Consider the following 23,688-nt stretch of genomic DNA (forward strand, 5'->3'; position numbering starts at 1 on the left):
GAACGAGGTCCCATAAGGTCAATTATTTTTAAAAATCTGACATAAGTACAACTGGTTTGCAGTTACATACGAGAACTTGTTTGTGTGGTGTACAGGGGAGGCGGAGCGGTGCATGGGGAGTGATGCATCGCACCCAGTCATGCGCCTTAAGTGAGAGGGCGCATCAGTACCCTTAATCCTTACCGCCTTAACATGTGTGATCCAGAGCAAACTGTAGTTTTTTGTTTATTAACTCTCTTTTTCAGCCCTCATCATGGCTCACAATTGTAAACCTGATGCAATTGATACAGTAGAAGTCCAAAAATCCGGAAAGCTCGGGGATTGGGTCGGTCCGGATTTTCCGGTTTCTCAGGCAGTACTTTCTAATTTGGGCCGATGTAAACTTTTTCTTTCAGCAATTCTATTGTAAGGCTCAAAAGAAGCTGTGAATTCTAGAATTTTATTCTTTGCCTTTTTTATATCATAAATTTTAGACTTTCCACGTTCTAGTTTCTTAATTATTTCAAGTTTGTCACTCAATTTCAATGTGTTCTTCTTCCTCTTCACACAAGAAGTTTATCTACTTTAGGAGCCATTATTATGGGCTTGTACTCTGTAAATGGAAAGAGTAGGACTCAAAATTACATACGTTGCCACAGTTTGATTACTTGTTTTAAAGTGGCGACCGCGTGGTTGCTTGTCGCTGTGTAGCTGTGGTGTTCACGCATGCACACATAAACACAAAAGATTTATAGTGCCTCAAATTTTATATTTCAGGGCAAGCTACTATAATTACAAAACTAACAAAATTAGCTACTGTACCTATAATTTACAATTACTTTTATAGAATTATGTAAATAAATTTTTTTAAAGCAACTCCATTCTTTCATGTAATCTACAAAAGTCCGCTAAATTAAAAAATTTGAGTTTTCGAAAAGTCCGGATTCTCGGGTGGTCCGGATTTCTGGCATCCGGATTTTTGGACTTTTACTGTAGTAGTGCATCCAAGAAAAGGAAAACAATTATGATGGAAGTGAAAGTTAACATAATTAAATGTTCTGAAAAAGGCAAAACACCCTCAGTGATCGTACATTGAACTACAAACCAGTTTTGTCGGATTCTTAAAATAATTGACCTTATGGGACCTCGTTCGTATCGGCGGGAGTTCGTAAGTCGGACATTCATAACTCGGGAAACCCCTTTACTCTAGATTTGAACTCTATTTATGACATCCATCACATGCACCTTTAATCAAATTCAAATAAAATCGAAGCAGTGTTTCCTGAATATAGTTGCCCAAGGAAGAAGCAACAAGTCCATACACATAGACACATGAAAGTGACCACTTAAGTACATATATACAAGTATATACAGTACATCAATGTAAAAAAATATTCTAAAACCAAAATAGAACCTAAAATTATAATAAAATATGAGGTTGACATTGTCCTTCACCACCAAAATATCACACACTTGCGGTACTTTATATATATACAGTGGGGTATGCTATAACGAATCTAATTGGTTCTAGAACCTTGTTCGTTATAGCATTCGTTCGTTATAGGATTAATCCATTCCAGGCCCCCAAATACAACCACTTAACACTGAAAAATATAATATAAAATTGTAAAAAAGTGCATAAATATGCATCTAAACCCCTGAAATAAAGAATATCATTAATATTTGTAATAAAAAACAATAAATTAATAAAAAAAAAAAAAAATGTTCGTTGTAGGAGTTTCGTTCGTTATAGCATTCTCAATTTTATAGGTAAAACCGTTCGTTATAGGAATATTCATAGTAGAATCCATTCGTCATAGCATACCCCACTGTATATAAACCCTTTGTTTATTGTAAAATCGTAAAAAAAAAATGGGTAATGCAATACATATTGTGGCAGGCATAGCCAAAGTGGTATTTCAAGCTAATATTTATTTCACCTAAATCTTTGTAAAGTGAAATGAATTTTTTTTTTTAACATTTAACACTAGTTAAGAAAAACTACAAAATCCAAGGTCACCTTTGCTTTCACATTATGTTTGTCTAACCATTCAGTTATTCACATCATAATTACATCTAAATCCACTGGCCATAAAGTCAGTTATCTACAGTAAACCAGATAACTGAGATTCCATGTATAAAATGTCAAGTTTTGCTGGTACAGTACAGTACCAACTTAAAGGTTAAATATTTCCCTTCAGTCAATAATTTATCAGTTTACCTTTCAATGGAATGTTTTGTTGTCTTTAATTGCAAGGGATAATTCTTCCTTCTTTACTTAAACTTCTAATATTTAACTTATGTACAGCAAATAACAAAAGAGATGTGTGTTGTTGCAGCTCAACATTGCTGGGTTTCCATCCATCTGTTAATAAATAAACCACCCAAAATGACATTCAATTATTTGGCTGAATCATTTGGTTAAAGTGAAGATGTAATAGTTAACTAAGTCCAGAATCAACCAACTGCCCATAGTATCCATGTTGACAATTGCATCTACAGATCCATAAGAGGTGTATACAGGAGAAGTGGTAAGACTATATTATCCACCTGGTCTGTTAAAGCCTCCACTACTGCCACTAATGAAGCCGAGATCACAAGACGGCCCCAGGCTGCCAGAGAAACATCCACTACACCAATTCCTACTAATACTAATACTGCCATCATCTGGGCTATCACCCCACACAAACTTCCCTCAACAGTCTTCTTTGTTCCTGACCATCGTCTACGTCCCAGATAAGTTCCACCAACAGAGGCTGCAGTATCTCCTACCCCAACAGCCAAGACTCCAGCAAGAAGTGGCAAAACTGACTCAGGTGGCAATTTGGACATAACCTCAACTTCAAGAAATTGGCAGGGGCTGATCCACAATGGTGATGCTACTCCAGCCAACAAGTAGATATGGCTAAGGACCAGTGTGCCTCCATCTTTTTCATCAAGGAAAGTGGAAAAGGCCTGGGATATGATTGAGGCTATGGGCTCTATCTCCTTTACTCTCACCATCTGTAATAACAAAAGGATTTTTTGTTGTAAGGACAGTACAATATTCAGGAAGTATTTTAATACTTATATAAATAATATCTAAACAATAGATTCCCCCAAAAAAAGAACAAAAGAACAACTTTGAAATGCCATTTCTTGCCAAGGGAAATGATATTATTCTGCCAGAACTTCCCCTGGAACAACCTGCCTTGTATACGGGAGCGAGCTGCATTCGTCTTTTACGGGAATTAGCCCATCCAGGCACAGGTCGAACGACCCACAACAGGGTCTAGGTTAGTAATAATGTTCTTATAAACAGCTACTCACCCACTCAAATTATGGTTTATGAAACAAAAAGTCTCAACCTTTGCTTTGTGGTTACTTCTAAAGCCAACAAGCCATAAGGTACTCCAGGATAACTCAAACCCTTTAATCATAAACTGGGGTCACAAGAGTCAATTATCCAACATGTCCAGGTCCCCAAGGTATTCAGACACCATGTTTTTGATTGTATGAGGTTAGTGTTGCAACTTATTGTCTTTTACGGCACATAAGGCGCACCCCATCCCCCCCAAAAAAAGGCTAAAAAATAACCCTGCGTCCAATTTGTGACATTGTGGGTCTCTCGCAGGCTAATGAATCCCCCAGATGCTGTCTCCAATAGGTTAATTTACCTGGCCCAACCCCAGAATAAAAATGTTATTGTAACATATTACTGTATGTATTATTATTATTACTTTTAATTAATTAAAAAAGGAATTACTGCAAATATTAAAGCTGGATAACCAGACAAGATTATCGTCTGTACAGCACCCAACTCTTCACAGCTAATCAGTAACCCTTTCTGAACTCTTACAAGCATTACTAATACAGTATCTATTACTGTCACACCTACCACATTTATCTTATTATTTCTATTAGGAAACATCCTTTAGCTTTTGAAAGAAACTTGAAATTATGATGATAACAGTGAATAATGCTGACAGCCATCTATCGGCATGCAACAAAGACTAGTATTAAGTTGCCATTTCATGTTAACCATAGTATGAAAATCTTAGTACAACGAGTAACGATCATAGCTGCAACAACTTGGTAATAACATACGTACAGTGAACCCTCGAAGACCCGGAAAAGCTGATTTTCCGGATTTTCCGGCGAATAATAAATGATAGAAGAAACACCAAAAAGACAGTACTAATGTAGTGATAAACAAATTACCGTATTTAAACCATGCATTTACCTATGATGACATAATAAGAAACACTATCATTACTAGAGTGAATGAAATAATATTCCCACAAACAACAATTGTCAACTCTGTTTATGCTTCCCACCTCCTCGGGCACCTGTGTCCGAGTAACTGACGGGTCAAGCAGCGCCAACAGGCCTAAAATGTTCTTTGCTCTGGTTTGGAAATGCTTCTTATGGAAACTTCTAGGAAGCTTCTTCGCCCAGAACCCCCAAATTTTTTCTTCGGATCTTCCGAAATCCGGATTTCCCGGGTCCTGATCTTCGAGGGTTTACTGTATCAACAAGAACAGTGCTAACACGTTGAGTTTATGCTATTTTACCTTCATTTTAAGAACACTGGCCACAGGAGGGAAAAGATCAAGCTATACTATTAGCTACACACTTGCTGTATCATGTTTCATATTAGTAGGAGTAAACATTAAATGTTTAAATACATAAACAAAAATATTACCCAAAGTGTTCCCTGCTGAATTGGGGGATACATTTTATATGCTGTAAAATACGATATATCTTTCTTTATGAATGAAAATAACTGGGGTAAAATTATTATGTAAACCTCCATTAAAATAATTTTTCTGCAGGCTAAAAATGGTATTAAATATAGGAATAAAGGATTGAAATGAAATCCTGTTTAATGACCACAAGAAAGGAACAAGTGACCTGCCTTTGCCAGAGTATCTTAACATGGATACCTTCTACACTCACCTCCAACAACAAGCAGAACATAACTGCAGCCGTGGCAGCTAGATGGGTGAAGGCAGGCTCTAGCAGTATACCCGGAGTGAACACCAAGATTATCACAACATGGTAAACTTTACGAAGTACTGTGGTCGCTATGTTGCTTCTCCTGGGGGAAAAACATACAAAGGTAAATCAGGTATCAATACAATGAAAGTAAGCATAACATGGTCTTCAATGCAAAACTATTGTTAATGAAGTCCAAAATTCATTAAGTTTGTATGAGTGATGAAAGTGTGCAGTCCCGCACAATAATTTTAGGACACTTGTGGGCAGATAGCGGCACCTGGCATGTATTGTTATTTACTACAAATACTATACAGCAAAACCTATATACACTGGAATTTGCTTTTTTCAGACTCTGAGGTGCTGCAAACTGCCTCGCTATTCACCAGAAATATTCTTAAAAAAGTATAGAAAATCCAGCATCAGTCCGGACGGTTTATGTTCATATGTGCGGTCAAACATCTGTGCGACTGCATGGGTTTCGCGCTGCTGCGGCACTGGTTTCAGTCCAAGTCCTGTCTTCATATGTATCGCATCAGTGCACCGCACCTTGCTCCCTACATTCATTCATGTGAACTTTTTATGAAGGGTACATATTGTTTTTAACAAGGATACTTAAGGGTTTTAAAAAATGGGTAAAATTAAAAAAATATAGATGAAAATAACTACCCTTGCTTACTGAATAATGTACACTCATTGTACAGTATAGTGATCTCATCAAATTTGCTGGAGGCATTCACTAGGTTTATTTATTGATGCAATATTATATTCTTATTTATCAGCATCTTATATGGTGAGCTATCATCATAAGTACTATAACATCTTCAATAGTAATAGAAAAAATATAATTCATAATTTGACTTGAAAATAAAAAAAAAATTGTCTAGCATTAGTTGGATTTCCTGTACATATTTATGATATTTTCTTGCACCGCATGTTTTATACATATACACTTCCGATAGAGAGAGAACTACAGGCTTGCTAATGTCAGTCATGAGAACTGCCAGAACGTGGGATGTATTTTTTGTTTCTTTGTCAATGGAATTTTAAATTAATATCTTTGTTATTGTATTTCTATTTTTTAATGCTTATCTTCAAAATTATTCTCTATACTGTACAGTATAACCAATATTTGACATTACCTTGGTATGTAAACTGTAGTCATACAATTATTTTGTTATAAACAGACTCACCCACCCCAACATTATTACAACCACATCTATACTATCCTGATACAGTACATACTTCACTTTAACGATTCATTACAATAACGACAGTAATGAAATGCGACACCTCAACACATTAACGATACATTTCAACACAATAACGATCAGTAACGCAAGTTGATAGTCACTCTGGGCGGCCATCTTGATGACGTCAGCAAGCAAGGTGGTTTGATTTGATCAGTGTGTGTGTGAACAGGTGTGGTGTAACCTACACACTTATGTGACCATGTTGCGTAACCTCTCTATCTGTGGTATGGTGAAGAGTAGTGTGAGTGTGGGGTAGGGTGACAATAGTGCATAGGGGTGAATTTCTAAAATTGATTAAATGGAATGGCCATTGGTCCAATACTGCGTACCCATGAAAAAAGAACACAGGCGAAATCCTGGGTCATTTGGACAATATTTAGAGGTAGCTCAAGTCAATTGAAGTTTTATCCTTTTGGCAAAAAATACGAATATTCATAATATGCAGGTTTATTTTAAAATTTACATATTGAGCAAGTTTATGTGTACACTGTACATATAAATGATTAATTCCTTTTTAAAATGAAACTGCAGTGAACACGCTTACATCAATGGGTGGGAGAGGTGTGGACAACCCATTCATTGTTTTCGCTTTTTGCTTGTAAGGTCCTGTTTTGATGTCCCTGGTTGTGACCGCCTCTGCTCTTCAACAACCTGCAGCAGATGTTGACGCTGGTCTTCACTCTTCGTGATCTTGCTGTTGAATGCCTGTATCAAGGCAATCCCTCTCTCTGCAGTGTCGTTGATGACTCTGAGACCACCCACAACTGCGACGCCAGTTTTGAAGTCTTCATCATCAGACCATGTGTCAGGTTCCTTGGACAAAAAAGAAGTCTTCATTTTGAGACTTTCAAATAGAAAGTTTGATCCTCTAGAAGCAAAGTCTGAGAGCTGCTTTGTGGGAAGGGAAGATGTGGCAGGAAGAGCAGCACGTTTTGGTGAATCCTCGGTCGCCTTCCTCTCAACGATTGCCCGAACTATGTTTGTCTTCATTGTTGCATTAACTTGTGGATCGAAGAGTGCAAGACCCACCAAGCCTTCACTGAGGTACCACAGGTGACGACCGAAGACTGTGAGACATGTTCTTGATATTTTGACGTCGTGGTACTCTGACAGGTCTTGGAGGAGCTGCAAATCATTAGCAGGAGCGGAGGATGGAACGGAGGCCGTGAACCATGCACTGACATACACCTCTAGCACAAAGAATGTGAATCGTTTCAAGCCTAATGTCTCACGAGCAGTTAGTTTAAACTGATTAGCAAAAATCAGGATCTTCATGACATAAATGAGCTTAGCCATCCACCGTGCTCGGTGAAGTGCTCCGGGCTTTTCGGAGGTTAAACTTGGGTAGAGCTCCATCAAGACACCTGATTGCTAGCTCCAGTACCTCACGGTAATCATCACGTGGCTGCTGCTTCTTGCCCAGATGATGTTTCCAGCAACAGATGAGGTCATCTCGTTTCTCGTACAAACTTGGAGGGAGGTCTGAGAGAGGGCTGTAGTCATCTTGACTGATGTCCTTCCACTTATGCTTGAAGCGAGAGAAGAGAGTATTATCTGATCCAGAGGAAGGCCCCATGCATTCCACATACGCTTTCTCGGCAACAAGCTCAAGGATGTGGTGACGACACGCGAGATGCAGAAGACGGCGGCCGAGTTTCTGCTCCAGAATGACACATGCCCCCGACAAGTGCCCAGTGTTTGAAGCTGTTGTGTCAAAACTGAGTGCTGAAACATTCTCTGATATTTTCCACTCTTCCAGCGCTGCACTGACTGCTGTAGCAATGGCCTGTCCAGTCCCTGACAATAGTTTCGGGACACCAAGCAGCTTTTCAGTATTGATTCCGGAGACAAGAATGGCGATTCGGTCAACACTCGCTCCTTGTTCATCAGGAATAATTTTTCCATCCCAGTGCACAGTGAGCACTTCACTAGGTTGAAATTTTTCTTTAATTTCGTTGGCAATCCCAGAACGGTGGGTCGCTCGCGAAGTACGCACTGTCTCATAGTTTAAAACTAGTTCCATTGGGTCATGACCTAGACTAGCAGCCGTGGCACTGACGATCCGGAGAGCAGAGCGGTGACTGATCCCAGTGCGGTCCAATGTACTTGACAATTCAGGGGTGATAACTTTGAGAGTAGCACGTTTACGATTGGAAGAAGATACCACTGGTGATATCGCTAGGGAACTTGTAGATGATGACGAGCTTGATTGTGATTCTGTTTCAGACGAAGAACCCAACTCATCATATTCAAGAGCAGAACTGGCTTGATTCTGTTGTAGAGATTGCTTACTCTTGCTTTCTTCCCGACGCTTGATGGAACAAGCAATCTTTTTGTCTACTCCTGCCATTACACCTCTTCTCCCTTTTTCTCGTTGCGCTGCCAGGAATGCTCGGTCTTCTTTGATGGTCAAGAGCTGCATTGCCTTGGGGTGGGCAACATCGAAGAGGTCCTCTAACTCATCACAAAAAGTTTCCTCTTTCTTACGTTGTGTGTCTGTAGTGCGAGTGCAGTTTTTCTTAAGTCCCTTCCACATTAAAAAAAGATCCACTACCTTTCGTCCAATACTCTTCTCAGTTATGGTAGGAATCCGTGCTTTATTCCAGAAACTAATAACCGATGCTGCAACTTCACTCGCAGAATCATTCACTGTTTTCTTATGTTCATTGTGACCGTGGAAAAACAGACGTAGAACATCTCCTCTTGAAGGAAGTTGTGCACCCGTGATTTCGGTTATGTGTTGACCAATGAGCCAAACTTCAGTTTTTGAACGTGTACTCTCCATTGAACCTGAAACAAACAAAAACATTTATGTAACTTATGTTGTTACTGTTATGCAAACAACAGCACCCATAAAGCATACGGCATGCAAGATCACTTGTATAAAGTTTTTAAAGTGTTATATACCTAAATTGATGCATTGATTTTAGACAAAGACAATGGTACTAACCGTAATACTGCAACAAGAGCGACGCACACACACCCACCGTCACGTCTCACACACAACTGATGCTACTGTACCAGTCAGACACTGGCACACAACCTCTTCCCCCTACCCAGACTGACACCCGCCTCTCCCTCCCCTCTGCATTGCCAATAGCTGCACCAGCCAAAATACTCATTACTCATTTTTAGAAAAAATTTTAGGAACAACTTTAGTTTGAATTTGCATTCTACATATACCTGCAAAGTTTCATAGTAATCGGTTCATAAATAAAGAAATTAGAAAAAATCAATAATAATTTCAGTAGTGTTAACTTCAAATGGCTTGAGCCACCTCTAAATATTGTCCAAATGACCCAGGATTTCGCCTGTGTTCTTTTTTCATGGGTACGCAGTATTGGACAAATGGCCATCTAAAAATAAAAACTTTCACTTTTTATTGTCACCCTATGTGGGGGCAGGGAGGCACAAACACCACTCCCCTGCCTCAGAAGACAGCAAACACTCTCATTAAGCAGTTCAATGAGTGTCTAAAGGTTAGCTATTAGTTACATGTATTAACTCTGCATGCAGTATTAATGTGCATGAATAAAAGGTTGTAATTTTTTGTGTGGTTATAGGGGGTGAATGTGTCTGAGGGCTGGTACCAATTGACCCACTTAGCATGTAAACTATACTCACTACATTAACGATTTTCACTTTAACGACCGTTTTTATGGTACCAATTAGTCGTTAAAGTGAACTATGTACTGTACTGTCTATTAATAGAAGTAGGAATGATATCTCATGGTTTATCAAACAAATGATTACAAACATAGATATTGCTAAATCCTGGTGCAAATTCATGTTACACAAACACACACTGTCCTAACAACTCTAGACATACAGATTTTGAAGCTTTCTCAGTATTTAGGCTTTTTATTTAGAATTTACATAGAGTATTCACTGCCATTTTGTTGAGGATTTCCTCTAAATGATAGAGTATAAAGAGCATAAGAGTTAAGTGTGTTTTGCAGGAACCGCTCAGTCACTAAGATTATTGTGCGAGGCTGTACAAGATGAAGCAGACTTAAGAGATAATGGAATATGGGGAACATGCTGTGTAAGTGTCACAGGATAGCTCAGGAAGATTCATCAACCCTAATGGCTAAACATTACCCCTAGAACATAATTCACTAATTAGTTTACATAAAGATCCCCAATCACTGCTGGGAAGACAGGCAAATAGTGTAAAGGAAACTGGCAATAGTTCCACCCCATCTAGGCATTGTATCTTGAACCTAAATTTGCAGGGAAATTGTGCAACCTACTACCATACAGGAATTAAGCTGCCAAATAATATCTTGAGAAAAGGATTAGTATTTGGAAGCATCATTCAACTGAAACTGCCTTATGTAAAATTCATAATGATTTTGTAATAAACACTTGCACAGGAAAGTCCTCTCTCCTGGTTTTGCTGGATCTCTGCAACTTTTGACACAGTGGATAATCATCTGTTGCTTCATGATCTTTGGTCGTTTGGTGTCTGTGAGAATGCACTCTCACTGCTTGAGTCTTACTAGTCAGAGCAATCTCAATGTGTGATGGTTAGTGGAACCATTTCAGACCCAATCCCTTTGCAGTTTGGGGTCCCATGGGGATCAGTTTTGGGATCACTTCTGTTACAATCTATACCAGTCGTCTTGCATCTCTGTTGGATGCTCATGGTGTTGCTTATCATTTATATGCCGATGATACACAGCTTTATGTGAAAATAATAAATATTGAGGATACTGATGAGATAATGATATCCATGATGCCTGATATTAAGATTCGGATGGCTAGAAGAAAGCTTAAGCTCAATGACGGCAAAACTGAGATTATCCTCATCCAAGGAAATAGGAGGGGAGGTGGCACAGATGATTTTGGCTCTTTAAACTTTGAGGAAGCTCAAATCATTTCTGATGAATCTGTTCGTAATCTTGGAGTGTACTTTGACTCAAAACTGATTTTTAAAGTACATATAAATTAATTAGTTAAGAGTTGTAACTTTCATATTTGAAATCAAAATGTTGCTAAACAGTTTTGGATAGACAGTGTCTCATCACATTATTACACTCATTTATTTTGTCTTGGGTTGACTATTGTAACTTTACGGGTCTGCCTACCTAATTATCAACTGAAGAAAGTTCAGACATTGATGAAAAGGGTTGTCGTGCCTATTTTTGCTCTCCCACCGAGAACGCTCACTACCCTATTCTCGATCAAATTACAGTGGCTTCCAATTAAAGCTAGGATAGAGTTCAAACTCTGTCTAATGACTTTTAAGCAGCGTTGTACGCGTCAACGAAAAAAAGTGGCGCCATCAGCGTAAACGGCCAAGAAATTTGATGCCGTCGGCGTAAACGATTTCATAAATTGATGCCATTAGCGTCAACACCTAGCGTCAACGAGTTTTCAGTGACGTACAAATGCAGCGCCGAAATGCGTATTCTCCTGTGTATGGGAGTAACATATGCAAAATCAAAAAATATTCATTCATCTTTAATCATTTATTATGAGTTATATTATATCATTTTAATTATTCATTTGTTCCCCCGCAAGAATACTCGCATCTCAAAATGTTTGTCACTAATTCTGCTGCGCTTGGGCCTCAAGACATCCTTGCCCACGGAGAACATGCGCTCCATGGCAGCACTAGAGGGGTTGGGGGTGTTGTATTTGGTGAACAACTCCCTCATGGCCTTGTTGGGGAAGGTGTCCTTGTCGAAAGTTTTTTTCGAAGGTTTCTCCCCCAGGAAACGCTTGTAAAAGTCACTGTCTTTTTCATTCCTGCGGGGGGTCTCGTACAGGGCCTGGAACAATTTGTTCTCTACGTGATGGTCTTTGTCGTCTCCCTCACTGCTGCTGCCGCTCCCAGTCTCGTGCACGGACTTCTCCACCAACTTTGACAGCTGGTTGGTGGCCTTTTTCCTGACGAACAAATTGACGCTTGACGCTCCGCTAGGGTGAAAAGTTGACTGCGTCACTTGCCCAAAAATTTATGGCGTCAGCGTTAACAGAAAGTTGCCGCCATCCATTGACGACGTTAAATTAACGGCGTCAACGTACAACACTGCTTTTAAGACAATAATGTTTGGTTAGCCTAAATATTTGGCCAACCTACTAATTCCACTGATTACACATTTTGAAATAATTTTGCATAGTAGTGATGATCCTTCATGCCTTGAGGAGCCTAGAGCAGTACGGAATGTTCTTTTGCTGCTCGAATCCTTTTCTATACAGCACTCAGATTGTACAATCGGTTGCCTTCATCCATGAAGCAGTTGACTTGTGAAGGTCTTTAACCCTTAAAACTTGGGTGACGTTCATTCAGGCGACCTCAGGTGGAGTTCCTCAACGCTTTTAATTTTTATGGCATATTTTGAATGTCCAGGCGTGTCAAAATACTTTGTATTGGATATTTGTTTAATTGGCAACTCAACTCACGTGTAATCTTTGTCTAAAGACTCGTGCTTCGTGGTCAGTTACCCACCAACTGTGGTGATGGATGCAAGTTCTTCGACTTCTGTTCAGCATTTGAAAGTTCTTTTGAGTATAGTTGTAATATTTTGTGTTTTGTTGTAGTTATAAGATAGAAATATGATATAAAGGTGCCTTCAAGTAAGAATTGTGTGTTGCAAGTGTGTGTCAACATCTCTTCCCGATCACTGTGTGCTGCAGCTTCAAACAAGACATCTTTCATCATTCCACACTGCTCATCAACACTCCTGACAACTCTCTAACCATGCTACAGTAAAAGTTGAATGTAAGTACATTCTTCTGGTTTTTTTTTCTTATATTGATTAAACCCATTTATAAAGTGACAATGGATTTTTTTTTTTAGTTTTCTTTTGCCGAAATATGTCCGCGTGGGGTGGGGGTGTTTACGGGATAAGAAACAAGTTAAGACCATTCTTTTTGGGATCCTAAAAAGGGTATGGTGATGTAGGGTTTAGGAAGTATTAAAACTTAAGGGTTTATGAATGATAGAAGTCGAACTCTCACTTTTTGTGATCCTTTATTGTAGTACAATAGCATTTTTTTTTATTCTTAAAACTTTGACTTTGCAGTGTTTCGAGCACTAGTGAATCCTGTAGAAGAACTAGTGCTTTTGAAAAACAAAAGACCAGCTATTATTATTAATATAAACAATAGTTGCCTAAGTGAGGTAGACCTAGTTTCACTTACCTTCTGGCCCAGGTAGTTAGGGCTACTGCTACAAGTGCCAACCCAGACCACCAAGCTAATAGTGTTAATCTGGTGGGTGCCTCTATTATTAAATCCAAGAGCCAAAGAGGTGTCCATTTTCCAAGTAACAATGATGATACTGCCACCCCAGCTGTTCCACACACACAAACAAACGGAACAAACATTCGAGCAGTGTGCAAAAGTGGAAGCTTATACAGGCCAACCACCATAGAGGAGAATATAAGTACTGCTGTCTGAAAGTGAAAAAACACAGTATTAATACAGGTACTTAGCTATGGTACTGTACTGTATGTGATTCTCTTGCAACTTCTTACAGTCTTCTTATTAGTTTGGAATGAGAAGAGTTAAGGTGTCAGTAAACATATTACAGACAGTGTAAAACACAGAATATGCTTCCATCACAATTAAAGGCTAAAATAAAATAAAATTTGAAATGCGTCTACTGAAAAAAACAATCTACCGCTCCCAATAGATAAATACAGAAAAGAAAATTAATAGGAAATCTAATTGTAGATCAGAAGCACACACTCATTCACATACTAGTAGGCAAAATTTGAATACTGCATGTCATTAAAAATAGATCTTTCTCCCAAATTTTAAATTTGTATTATTTCTCGGCTGGGATGCAACAGCCTGGACTCTCAGCTCATCATCCACAGAAGTAGTAACCTTAATAAGACTACCGATCTACAACTCTTGCTGCACACACCTAAAGGGTTGATATCCACAGGATAGATCAGGATCAGGGCCCCAAGATCAACTGTCAGTTTTGGGTTAGGAGACAAAGCCTCTCCATTCCGTGGGAAACAACTTGCCTGGAAACACAGAAGCTCCTCATCTCTGGGTTTAGGAACACAACCAGAAAGGCAACCTCTTCTCCCTCATATAACATCTCTCATGAAATACATCAATTCTCCTCAGGAGAACCAAGACTGCTGTGGACTGGGGCCCACTTTGTAAAATTTAATCACAAGCTCACTATTCATCAGGGTCAAATTCATTCAAAACACAACAAGCATCATGAATTGGACACTTATGGTTATCTTGAGTATGAAATACTGTAATAGCTTACAATCTCAGATACATAGATTCTTATTGACTCGTCTGAACACAAACAAGACTACACTCCAAACCATCAGTCTTAAGTAAACAAGCAAAATTGTGCTCATAATACGTAATCATAAGACACAGTAATGTGAATTAACAGACATACCTGAACAAACAGACTAATCTTCTGAGAGTCTGAGAGCATCCTTGGCATCAATATGGAGGTGAAAATGTTACACAGGGAGCAAGTAATGGCTAGGGCTCCTGTCTGGCCCACCACAGCTCCCTCCCCAAGACTGAAGCTCCCAGGGAAACTCCTGAACAACCAATGTGTCAACTCATAGAGAATCCATGCACATAATGTTGTTGCCATTATTGCACCAATGGGGTCTGTTAAGAAATTATAATTTAGTTATTTATCATATACAGTACAGCATATCCAACTTTAAAATGAGTGTATTCTGATTTATAAAAGGCACTTGAATAATTTACTATTTGTCCATCATATCTTTGACACCCATTATTAAATGACAATTCTTTTTCCACACACACATGTACAGTATTTTAAAACAGAGTATATTTACAGCTGATAATTTAAACAAGAACAAAATGTACAATTCATCTTGTAGACTACCTACTGACCAGGGATAGATATGGAGGTAAAAGTAAGTACATACACACTATGTACCTAGTTCTTGAGCCATAATTTTATATGTTCATATTCAGTGGTACGTAGAAAATTTCTTTTCTAATCCAATAAAAATTCCATTTCACTGAAATCTTTTTTTTTAATATCTAATCATGTCCTCTTTCTTCTCCTACACCCTAAGTGTATACCCAGTTCCTAAAAGGCGTTTCCATCATCGTACCTGACACCTGGGACTGGTCTTACAACTGCTCATCCCTTTGGAACAATCTTTTTAATAAGTGGATTCCAAGCAAAGGTTGCCCACTAGAGGTATTGTATAAAAGTTGGTGTGATGAGTGTACAGGCTAGATCGGGGGTTCCCAAACCTTGGGTCGCGACCCCAAATGGGGTCGGAAGGCTCATTAGGTAGGGTCGCAAAGAGGTCGCTGGGGTCCTTTGGATCTGCCAGTGAAATGATTTGGGGTCGCACTGGATAGTTGACAACACTGGATGGGGTCGTGCAAGAAAAAGCTTGGGAACCCCAGGGCTAGATAGACACAATTGAGACTGTCTTAGACCTGCTTTTAGAGAGCAAACTTTACTTCTCATCCATTCCTTTTAAAGAATAGTTGTATAAAGGAAGGGATGGGCATTTCCAGGATCAGTCTCCAGCTGCCAGTTAGGGATTTGTCTACCATCCTAGATCTCTAAAAGAGTTTGTGCGTCAACAGGAGCTGCCTAGAAGTGGGTATTCTGCTAGAACTTACAGATTTAGAACTGACCACAGTATATAAAATACAAGATAAGATTTGATTACAATTACAATACTAGTTAATTTTTTTGAATTGACATCCGTCCTTTTCTAACAAATAACAAATGGCTATCTGATGCTTACTCACGGATTTCAGTGAGAAAGGAGATGGCAACTGCAGTGACTAGTGCAGGAGTGTATGGGTGGAAGAGGAATCTCAGAAAGAGGGAAGAGGTTTGGGTGTTATCTTGACTTTCTGTCTTGTGGTGACTTCCTGACACACACATCTGCTTGTACAAGTGGATACCTGACACTCCAACCTGGTTATGAGCAGAAAGTCATTAATAACCTGCAGGTCATGAGAAGGCAGCAGACCAATAAGTAGCACTACAGTGTGAATGCCTTCCATCAAAACACAAGTTGTCTGATGACAATAGGGATCACCTTCTGTGCATAATAATGTCACAATTCAAATGTAAGATTAATTGGGTTAAAATTTACTGAAACTGGCTTGGACATGAAATGCAAACATTTGTTTATGCCACAGCAACAATAACAAGATTTGGGTATAACATAAGCTTTACTGAACTTCATGCAAGCAAGTTGTTCATGCTCAGAATGACTAATGGGACAATAGAACTCAGGGTTTTTTTTAAACTTGCATCATTATGAGCACTTGTGTAATAATTAGCATCATTAGAAGAACTTGTATGACACCTAACTGTTACAATAAGCATTTGTAGGTTACCCTGAGGACATTACCAACATTTCTAAGATATCAGAAAGATTATAAAGTCCCAAATACATGTACAGTAATATCTCCGTTAGCTGGAATCCCTCAAACCCGGAACTCTCCGATAGCTGGAATTTAAATTTTCTCTGAAAATCGTTCCCAAAGCCAGAATATTCCGGAAAATTCCGGCTCTGAGAACGATTTTCCGAGGGGCACATTTTCTGGAAAATTCTGATAAATTTTTCCCAATACCCGGAAAATTCCAAAAAATTTGGGGATGGGGGATTTCTTTCCGGGCTTGAGAGATGAAAATCGGGCACATTTTCTGGAAATTCCGAGAAAATTTTTTCCATTACCCGGAAAATTCCGGTCATGAGGGATATTTTTTCCGGGTTCGAGAGGTGATGTAAAGGGCAATTTTTTTAACTTCCGAGAACATTTCTCCGTTACCCAGAAAATTCCGGGGATGAGGGATTTTTTTACGGCTTTGAAAGAGTCATCTCGTTACCCGGAAATCTCTCATTCCAGGAAGTGCTCTGCACCAATTGTTAAGGCTAACTGGGATATCACTGTATATGGTTATAACTCTTGACAAAAATGGTGGGGGTAAATTTTCTAATGCATGTACATTGCCACCTGCTGATGCTCATGCCTACCAAGTTTGGTGGGGATAGAATTTATATTTCTGGAAGAGTTGTGGACAAAATAGAAAAACTTAATCTATGGCCAACACCATCATACAATGTGCCTTGTTGGAGGTGAGTGTATAAAATGGTCTTCACATCCAAGAAAATGACTAATGCTAATAAAACATATTGTAAGTGTTACAAGAATTGAAGACATTTCTATTGCCATTTTCCTACCTGCTAAAAATTCATCACATTACTCTAATTAAAAAAAAATTAAAATATTGCATACTGTATAAAAAAATAAATTTTGCAGTGATAATTTTCTGATGTTATGCAAAATTGTATTATAATGTAGAAATACGTTCAATATTAATTACCTGAATTGCAAGAAGTGCTAAGAGACGTGATGGTGGGTAACAATGGATGTAAGCTGTGTAAAGGCCAGAGCTACACGCTAGTGGTACCAGCAACATTAGCCACACTCCAGGAGATGCACCATATCTGCCACAACAAGATGGAAGGTAATGACACACATTTGTTATGTGCTACTGTATTTATTAAGAAAAACAATGTCACAAAATTTTTAGAAATTAAAAAAAAAAAAAATTTGAGGGTAGCTAAAGAGGATCATCTGAAGAACCTTCACCCCAGCGTATTTCACCTAAAGATTATCCCTAATGCTATTTGGGGGGATAGGGTTACATTTGGTATAAGTTAGGTTAAGATAGGACATTTAAGTTAAGATAAGTTAAGTTAGGTTAGCATTAGGGAGGTTAATCTTTAGGTGAAGATTTTTTAGGTGATCTGCTAAAGATTTCCAAATTTAACTAATGAAGACAAAAGGGAATGAAAGTACTGTACAGTATAATCTTCATCTTGGTGCTGCATACACAGAAAAGTCACCGGACAGACCAGTCTCCCTTCAAACAGTTACACTGACACATGCACCAACACAACTTTGTATTGGCTTTTATCATATTCCAAATAATCCTATTTAATGAGGGTGTTAATCATATTATTCTCTTTCAACTCTACTTGACTGACCTTTCTTAAATCCTCTTATCAATAACACTTTATCAGATTCTCATTATCCTCCTCCTCCTCCTCCTCAGAAGTCACTTATATTGTTTATATACTGTACAGTAAATTTTGGTGAGGACAACTATGATGACAATAATGATGATGATTTTCTTGAGTGCCAAGTTGCTGTAAATCATTAAACCCTTACCTTGAGGACAAATTAACTTTTATACAGGTCCCTCATACTGTACTGTATATTCATTTTAATGGTTACATCCCCTTAAAAACTACCATACCTCACTCCCATCCCAAAAATGTTCTTACACATTTCTAAACAATATTCCCTAGCATCTTCTCTGATTAGGAGACACTACCTTTCATTAGGTTTCGTTTAGTACGGGCAAATTCAGTTAGACAAAACTGGATCAGGTTAGGCTAGTTTGCTTAGGATTAGGCTAGATTAGATTAGTTAGGATAGATTAAAACATAGTGTAAGATACAAGAGAAAATAGATATAAAATTACCTTAGCATAAGTACGACAGTGATCATACACAAATCAAAGACTAATTTACCGAGTGTTGAGATGGTCCAGGTGCAGTGGGCTCACACTGGGCAGCTTACTGGCAATATTCATCATTGCATTGGAGAAAGGCATGGTGCAGGTGATTTTCATCAATATGTACCTAATTTCTTCTCTGTTTCATTATCTGTTGGTAAGTTGTAGGACTTTCAAAACAGAATATACAGGTGTCTGGTACATTTATCTAATCTAGTCCCTAATAGATGGTAAAATGGAAGATGTTAGTCCATAGACTCCAAAAATTTCTTGACAACGACCTCCTGATTAAGTAAACTGTATTAAGTAAACTGTGTTCGCCCAAATGAAGTTTATGGTTCGCTTAAATGAAGTAAAAACTTTTCTTCCAATGATAGCCATTAATATCTCACAAGTATACAAGATGATACCTGCAGTGATTATGATATTGGAGATTGCTCCTGTAGCTTTAGGTGTTGCAAAGTTTTTACAAAAATTTTAAGAATGCAAAGGGGCCCCGCAGTGGCTGAATTGCTCCACACCCTTCTAGGGACGGCCCTGGAAGGATGTGCATAAGGTGAATTTAATTTCATACACAACCAAACTTGTTTAAGTTTAGTAGACATGATCTGGACACGACCAAGATACAGCAAAACAAAATTGATGGATTTTAAGTTTGCTAAAACCAAAACTAAAAACAGAATCACTTTTTCCTCTACCTTTGGTTAAATAAGGTTTTTTTTTTTGTATAGTACAGGACCTTCCTAGGTTACGTCAGGTCTTTAAAGGTTTATTTTGTGTTTTTTTTTCTTATTTTATCCTCATGTTTTCCCTCACCTTCAAAGTCCTGTCCACTTTGTAAGAAATCATTGTCATTGTTTAAGGGGTCATATCTACATAAATAAGCATTTCCCACAGAAATAAAGGTCATATTTCTTCAAATCACCATAAAATACATCAGAAAAACCTATTTCATTTATTAAATTCCCATCTTGGCATAAAACTAATCTTACTGCTGTAACCATGACCTGAACCCACAAGAAATCATAAATGTTAAATCATGCAAAAAGTTTGCCAGTGCACTTTTTGTATCTGTCATGAGGTAAGAAAGCATTAATGTTTTTTGGTGGAATTTAATACAGTAGGTAGTTAAGGAGTAAAACTCATCTGGAATATTACCAACTGGGATATACCAGCTATTAGTTTTGCCACAAGATATAGGTACCTCAGCTGTAAGCGAAATGTCAATGCTTATTAGTGCGGCAGCCTAATGAGTGGTGGACAAACTATACAAAGATAGTTACTAAGACGGCCTTCTGTTTGACTAACCTAACCTAACCATTTACAAGACAGTCCGTCAATACGGTTGCAGTACCTACAGCATATCCAGTGTAAATTTTGGCATATGGCTGCTGTACCTCTATCCAATATGATAAGTTTTATGCACTTAATTTTTTATTTACTTTAAAAAGTAGTAAGGAGATTATACAGTAGATCCTGTTAGCTGGTGCAGTTCCATTTTCCATAATTTTACCAAATGTAGGGTAATATTGCAGTTAACAGCAACCATAGAATTTCGGAAATTCACTACACTCAATCGATAGAACTATTTTTTCTATGAAAATTTTCTTAGGTGAAATTTTGATCTTGCACCGGTATTTCTCTCGCTGTTATTAATGTTTTTCTTAATGTTCAGACAATTCTAAGACCTTTTTCTTCTGTGATATTTCTGCCGGAAATTAAGGATAACCGAGATATTAATTTTTCAATGTTATAAGATTTGGTCAGTCACAAGTGTCGCCATTGTTGTTTTCGTCTCACAGAGAAGGTCTGACCACCCATCATGCAGTGCTCCTTACCTCCGTGTTGGCTTCCTAAGCGTCTACAGCGCATGTGCGGGGGAAGGTGTGGGAGTTTTTTATTAACTATAGCAATAGGAGATTTATGATTGGGCAAGAGTTTTTTGTCTTAGCCAACGAACAATGTGTGGGTGCGTCGGGAGCGGAGATTTGATTTTTAAGGACCAGAATAACCAGATATAGCCGAACAGGTGGAAAGACCTGTGCCGACATATATCAGAAAAATAGTGTTAGGTTAGGTTTGGTTTTGTTGTTTTTTATTTGTGATTTACTCGATAAAAAAAACAAATTTTCGTAAAGATTAATGGGTGGGGAAGGGAGGGGGGATCTCAAAAACTATTGATTTCTGGCTGAAATGAATACAAATTTGTTCGAAACTCATCAAATAACATCGGAAAAACATATTTTTAATATCCAAACAAAGACCGGTGCATTAGTGAAAATTGACCTTTTCTTATATTACACTTCCGTCGCAAATTGATAACAAGGAAGGTAAGAAATAACGTAACGTGGAGGCTGACCAAGCGCTTCTGGGTTATTACATAGTGTCTGGGGGTCCTAGGGGTTAAGTAAGGTTTAGTTTGGTTATATTGTATAAGTTAGCAAGCACAGAGTACCAGGAATTCAGACCACGCAATCGATCAAACTATTATTTCTACTATTTTTTTTGTAAATAACAGAATTTCTGTTGCGTAATGTGTTCTTCTGATGTTTTCTTGTTGTGATTTGGACAATTTTGGAATTCGCTTCTGCCACAAATCACTCATTTTAGCTCCCACCCCCCAGAACCCCAAATTCCCACGCTTCCCCCATTATTGTTAGAACCAATCACATCAAAAACCATCAGAATATTTTTTATCAGATTCTTTGGTTGCTGTAATCTGCAATTTTACCAAAGTGAGACTGAACCACAAAATTATGGGTTGTGGTAGCAGGTATAGATACATTCTGGAGCCACTACATGCCCATTACTTGCCAAAACTGGCATTCCTTTAAAGTTTTGTCAAAACACACTGTATTATAAGGAAGTCCCTCTAATAGAGTCTATACACCACTCTAGTATGGTCCGACTAATTACCCAAATGTACCCAAATGTAGCCAGAATGAAGTCAAGTGATGGTCGTACAAACGTAATTCGGGCTGTGAATCACTTCTCGATTATTATTTGGTGTCATAAAGTCAAAAAAAATTGGTAAACTTAATTTAATCTGAGTTGTGTTGTGTTCGGTTAGGTTAGATTAGAATAGATTAGGTTAGGTTAGGTACATGCACTTGATCTATTAACTCAGATTAAATTTAGTTTACCAATTTTTTTTGACTTCGTGACACCAAATACTAGTCGAGGTTAGGTTAGATTAGGTACATGCACTCGATCTATTAACTCAGATTAAAGTAAGTTTACCAATTTTTTGTGACTATCTGACACCAAATACTAGTCGAGAAGTGATTAGCAGTCCGATTTATTCATCTAGGACCATCATTTGACTTCATTCTGGCTACATTTGGGTACATTAGTCGGACCCCTCTAGTACTCTTGATATGGTGTTTCTTGGCACTGGTCTTCATCCTCCAGTCATCACTCTGTCTACAACCAACACCTTTGGCACTTGTACTATACGAGGCTCCTATCTAATGGAAGATCGTAAAAGAGAAACATTCACCTGTCAGTCATACTCCACTACTATTGTACACGATAACATTAACAGTAATACTAGATAAGAGAGAACACTGTTAACGGTCGAGTTGTACCTTGTGATCAACAGAGGGCAGGAGTATTAGTGATAGTTCTTAATGCAAGGTTTTTTTAGACTCCTTTCTATTAAAGTAATTCTCGTGCAAAAGTAACTAAAACACTTTACCCAGTTTTGAATATAGTTTGGGTGTGACGTGTGAGATGTATGGATTGATTTGGATACCTCATAAAAATGCACTCAATTAATGCTAAATTATTTAAGTCTGGCGCTGATATATTCTTCTTTTCTTATCTTTACTTCCTTCACCACTGATAGGCCTGTTAGCCGCTTGGGCAGTCGGTCACGTCTCTTCTACACATCGTTGGCAAGTACTGGGCATGAACTGCTTCGAGAATACATCTCTCGGTGCCGTCACAACTCTGGCAGATTGTTCCAAGAGTTTGTAGTGGATTTCTCCCCTACAAATGCTTGTCGCTGAGTAGCCGACCCCGCGAATTCCCCAGTATATGCCTTGTGGTCTTGGTCAACCAGCGCCGCCTTACATGACGGAGGTCAACTATTAAGCCACGCCTACCTCCGCTATATAAGACCTGACCTCGTGGTGAACTACCTCTCTCTTTCTACCTACTGCCACCAGCAAGTAACACCTCCTCCTCCTCCTGCCTGGCGGCCGTTCGCTCCCGCCGGCGAGCATGGCGACCCATAAGCTGGTCCTTCTCTGAGCACCCTCACCAACCAGCTCTCTCTACATCACGCTTGTAACCACGCTGCCACTTCCCAGCACCAAGCTGCATTGTACATCCAATACAATATGTATACAGAGAACACATTGTGAGTTTCCTTTCTCCATCCCATCCTGAGTGTGAACCCAAACATCTCGTACCCCACAAATGGTGACCCCCGGAGTGACCACTCACACAGGATGGAGGAGAAACCGATCACTCTCCCAGTCTTCAAGCAACATGGAAGACTGGCTTATCCACACAGAGGCAGCTCTCATCGGCTCTACAACTACTGTCTCTACACCGCAGGTTAGACACCCTAGAGCAGCTCTGCTACTCTAAGCAGACAGCCGCTCCTCTTCCTGCCCCAAGCACCACGTCCTACCGACCCCAACACACCCGTCCTGCCTCAGACGCCGCCCCCGGCCCAGCAGTACCCCCTGCCGCTCCTCCTGACGCGGCCCCTGCTCCTGACGCAGACCCACACACCCCTCTTTTCTCCCTCAGGTACCCCCTGATACTGTCCTGCACCCTGCTGCTGTCGTGGACCCAGCTGCTGTCATGGACCCTCCTCCGCTCCTGCTGACGCAGCCCCTGCTCCTGACCCAGGCCCACACACCCCAGCAGGCGCATCTGAGGACTCTATACCTGTCGCGAGAAAAACACAACATTCATCACCTCCACAAC

The 23,688-nt window shown here is 39.1% G+C and overlaps 1 protein-coding gene across 2 annotated transcripts; it reads right to left on the reverse strand.

The window, feature by feature from the left end:
• Positions 1 to 1,745: 1,745 nt before the first annotated feature.
• Positions 1,746 to 22,329, reverse strand: LOC121863302 (dolichol kinase-like). Of its 2 annotated transcripts, XM_042361910.1 has the most exons (8): positions 22,247 to 22,329; positions 18,764 to 18,898; positions 17,548 to 17,671; positions 15,957 to 16,128; positions 14,596 to 14,819; positions 13,362 to 13,615; positions 4,918 to 5,059; positions 1,746 to 2,982 (listed from the first exon to the last, which is right to left on the reverse strand). In XM_042361910.1, the coding sequence occupies exons 2-8, from the start codon at positions 18,862 to 18,864 to the stop codon at positions 2,476 to 2,478; spliced, it is 1,524 nt and encodes a 507-aa protein (XP_042217844.1). In that variant the 5' UTR covers positions 18,865 to 18,898; positions 22,247 to 22,329; the 3' UTR covers positions 1,746 to 2,475. The 2 variants fall into 2 exon arrangements, with proteins under 2 accessions (XP_042217844.1, XP_042217843.1); XM_042361909.1 differs by lacking the exon at positions 22,247 to 22,329 and having other exon boundaries at positions 18,764 to 21,767.
• Between the last annotated feature and the right edge of the window lie 1,359 nt (positions 22,330 to 23,688).

The sequence above is a fragment of the Homarus americanus genome, unplaced genomic scaffold (genome assembly GCF_018991925.1).
Source record: "Homarus americanus isolate GMGI-L3 unplaced genomic scaffold, GMGI_Hamer_2.0 scaffold46197, whole genome shotgun sequence".
In the NCBI taxonomy this organism is placed as follows: Eukaryota; Metazoa; Arthropoda; class Malacostraca; order Decapoda; family Nephropidae; genus Homarus; species Homarus americanus.